Source organism: Sinocyclocheilus rhinocerous, unplaced genomic scaffold (genome assembly GCF_001515625.1).
Source record: "Sinocyclocheilus rhinocerous isolate Xijiao unplaced genomic scaffold, SAMN03320098_v1.1 scaffold377, whole genome shotgun sequence".
NCBI classification, from domain to species: domain Eukaryota; kingdom Metazoa; phylum Chordata; class Actinopteri; order Cypriniformes; family Cyprinidae; genus Sinocyclocheilus; species Sinocyclocheilus rhinocerous.
In genome coordinates, this window is record NW_015633195.1 from 888,516 (window position 1) to 889,868 (window position 1,353).

The 1,353-nt window shown below is 33.6% G+C and overlaps 1 protein-coding gene across 2 annotated transcripts in view; it reads left to right on the forward strand.

Moving 5' to 3' along the window:
• Window positions 1–1,353, forward strand: part of LOC107743869 (epidermal growth factor receptor substrate 15-like) — a 30,064-nt gene that overhangs the window by 7,183 nt on the left and 21,528 nt on the right. For both annotated transcript variants that reach the window (XM_016557320.1, XM_016557321.1), the window contains exon 8: window positions 653–712. In XM_016557320.1, the coding sequence (XP_016412806.1) occupies window positions 653–712 (60 nt within the window). The remainder of the gene's footprint in view (window positions 1–652; window positions 713–1,353) is intronic.

Here is a 1,353-nt window from a genome sequence, read left to right on the forward strand (position 1 = left end):
CACAAAGAACTTGTATGGAGATTTTTCCATCTACAGATTTTTCCCTGACCTTCTTTTCTCTGTAAATTAAGGGCGCACACTATTGCTGAAAAACACAATCACTACTTAGCAGTCAGATGTCCGTATGCACAAAGACACAGATCTCTAAACAAGACCATATCTGCAGATGAAACTAGCACCTCTACACCACATTATGTACGAGAAGCTGCAAAAGACACAGGCACAAGTGGAATGCAAAAAACATGGTGACATAAATTTTTAAGTAAATATAATGGGCGATATATTGCGTCACCAAAAATTCTTGAGGTCATGTACATATATTGCGCGATAAGTCGATATATTGATTATTGCGACAGGCCTAGATGCAATGCAGGGTTTGAAGATACAACTTTTACCTCGTCTTTTATATAAAGGTGCATTTGTAGGCCTAACCAGCAGGCTGCGTTCTTGAGCTGTAGCTTAAAAGTACTGTACTCGGGTCTTTTAAAAGGCAAAAACAAACAAAAACCTAAAGTTTAACTAAATTGATTTGAACTAAAATCCCACTTGAAAATGTATTAAAATCAAACTATGAGTAATTAATTCTGTAAATCAGTAATAGTGATTTAATTGACAGAATTGATCTGACATCTCATTGGAATGAATGTTATAGGTTTGGGAGCTCAGTGACATTGACAGAGATGGCATGCTGGACAAAGATGAGTTTGCTGTGGTGAGTTTTGTGACGTCAAACATAATAATTACTGTATTATTTGAGTATTATTTCTATACTATTATAATATTATTCATATTTTAAATTAGCTTTTGTTTTTTCATATTTTTTTGTTTTAATTTTAATTTTATTTTAGGTTTTGGTAATTTTGTTATGTGCTTTTTCCATTTTTATAAATAGTTTTTATTTCTATTTGGCCTTAAATTGTTTTTATTTCAGTTTCATTGTAGTAATTTTAGTACTTTAACTGAGGCATTTTATAGATCAGTTAGCTGCCACAACACTTTTAATTTTCCTTTAAGTTTTTGTCAGTTATAATATTTACATTTATATACACTACCGTTCAAAAGTTTGGGATCACAACCCTCTACATTGCGAGTAAATCACTCGCATATGCGACTAAATCTTCACTCTGGCGACTAAATGATGTCTAATATTAGCCAATTGCTAATAAATTCTCAGATTTTACTCGCCAGTGTGTGAGTTGGAGGCTAAGTATAAGTTTAGCTCAGATATATTTTCACTCGCCGAACACTCTCTGACTGAGCGCATCAGAGTTTCACTCTCCACTAAGCGATCTGTGCTGTTTTTCAGTTAATCTAAATGGATGCGCAGCGCACCTGTATTTAACGTACCGTAAA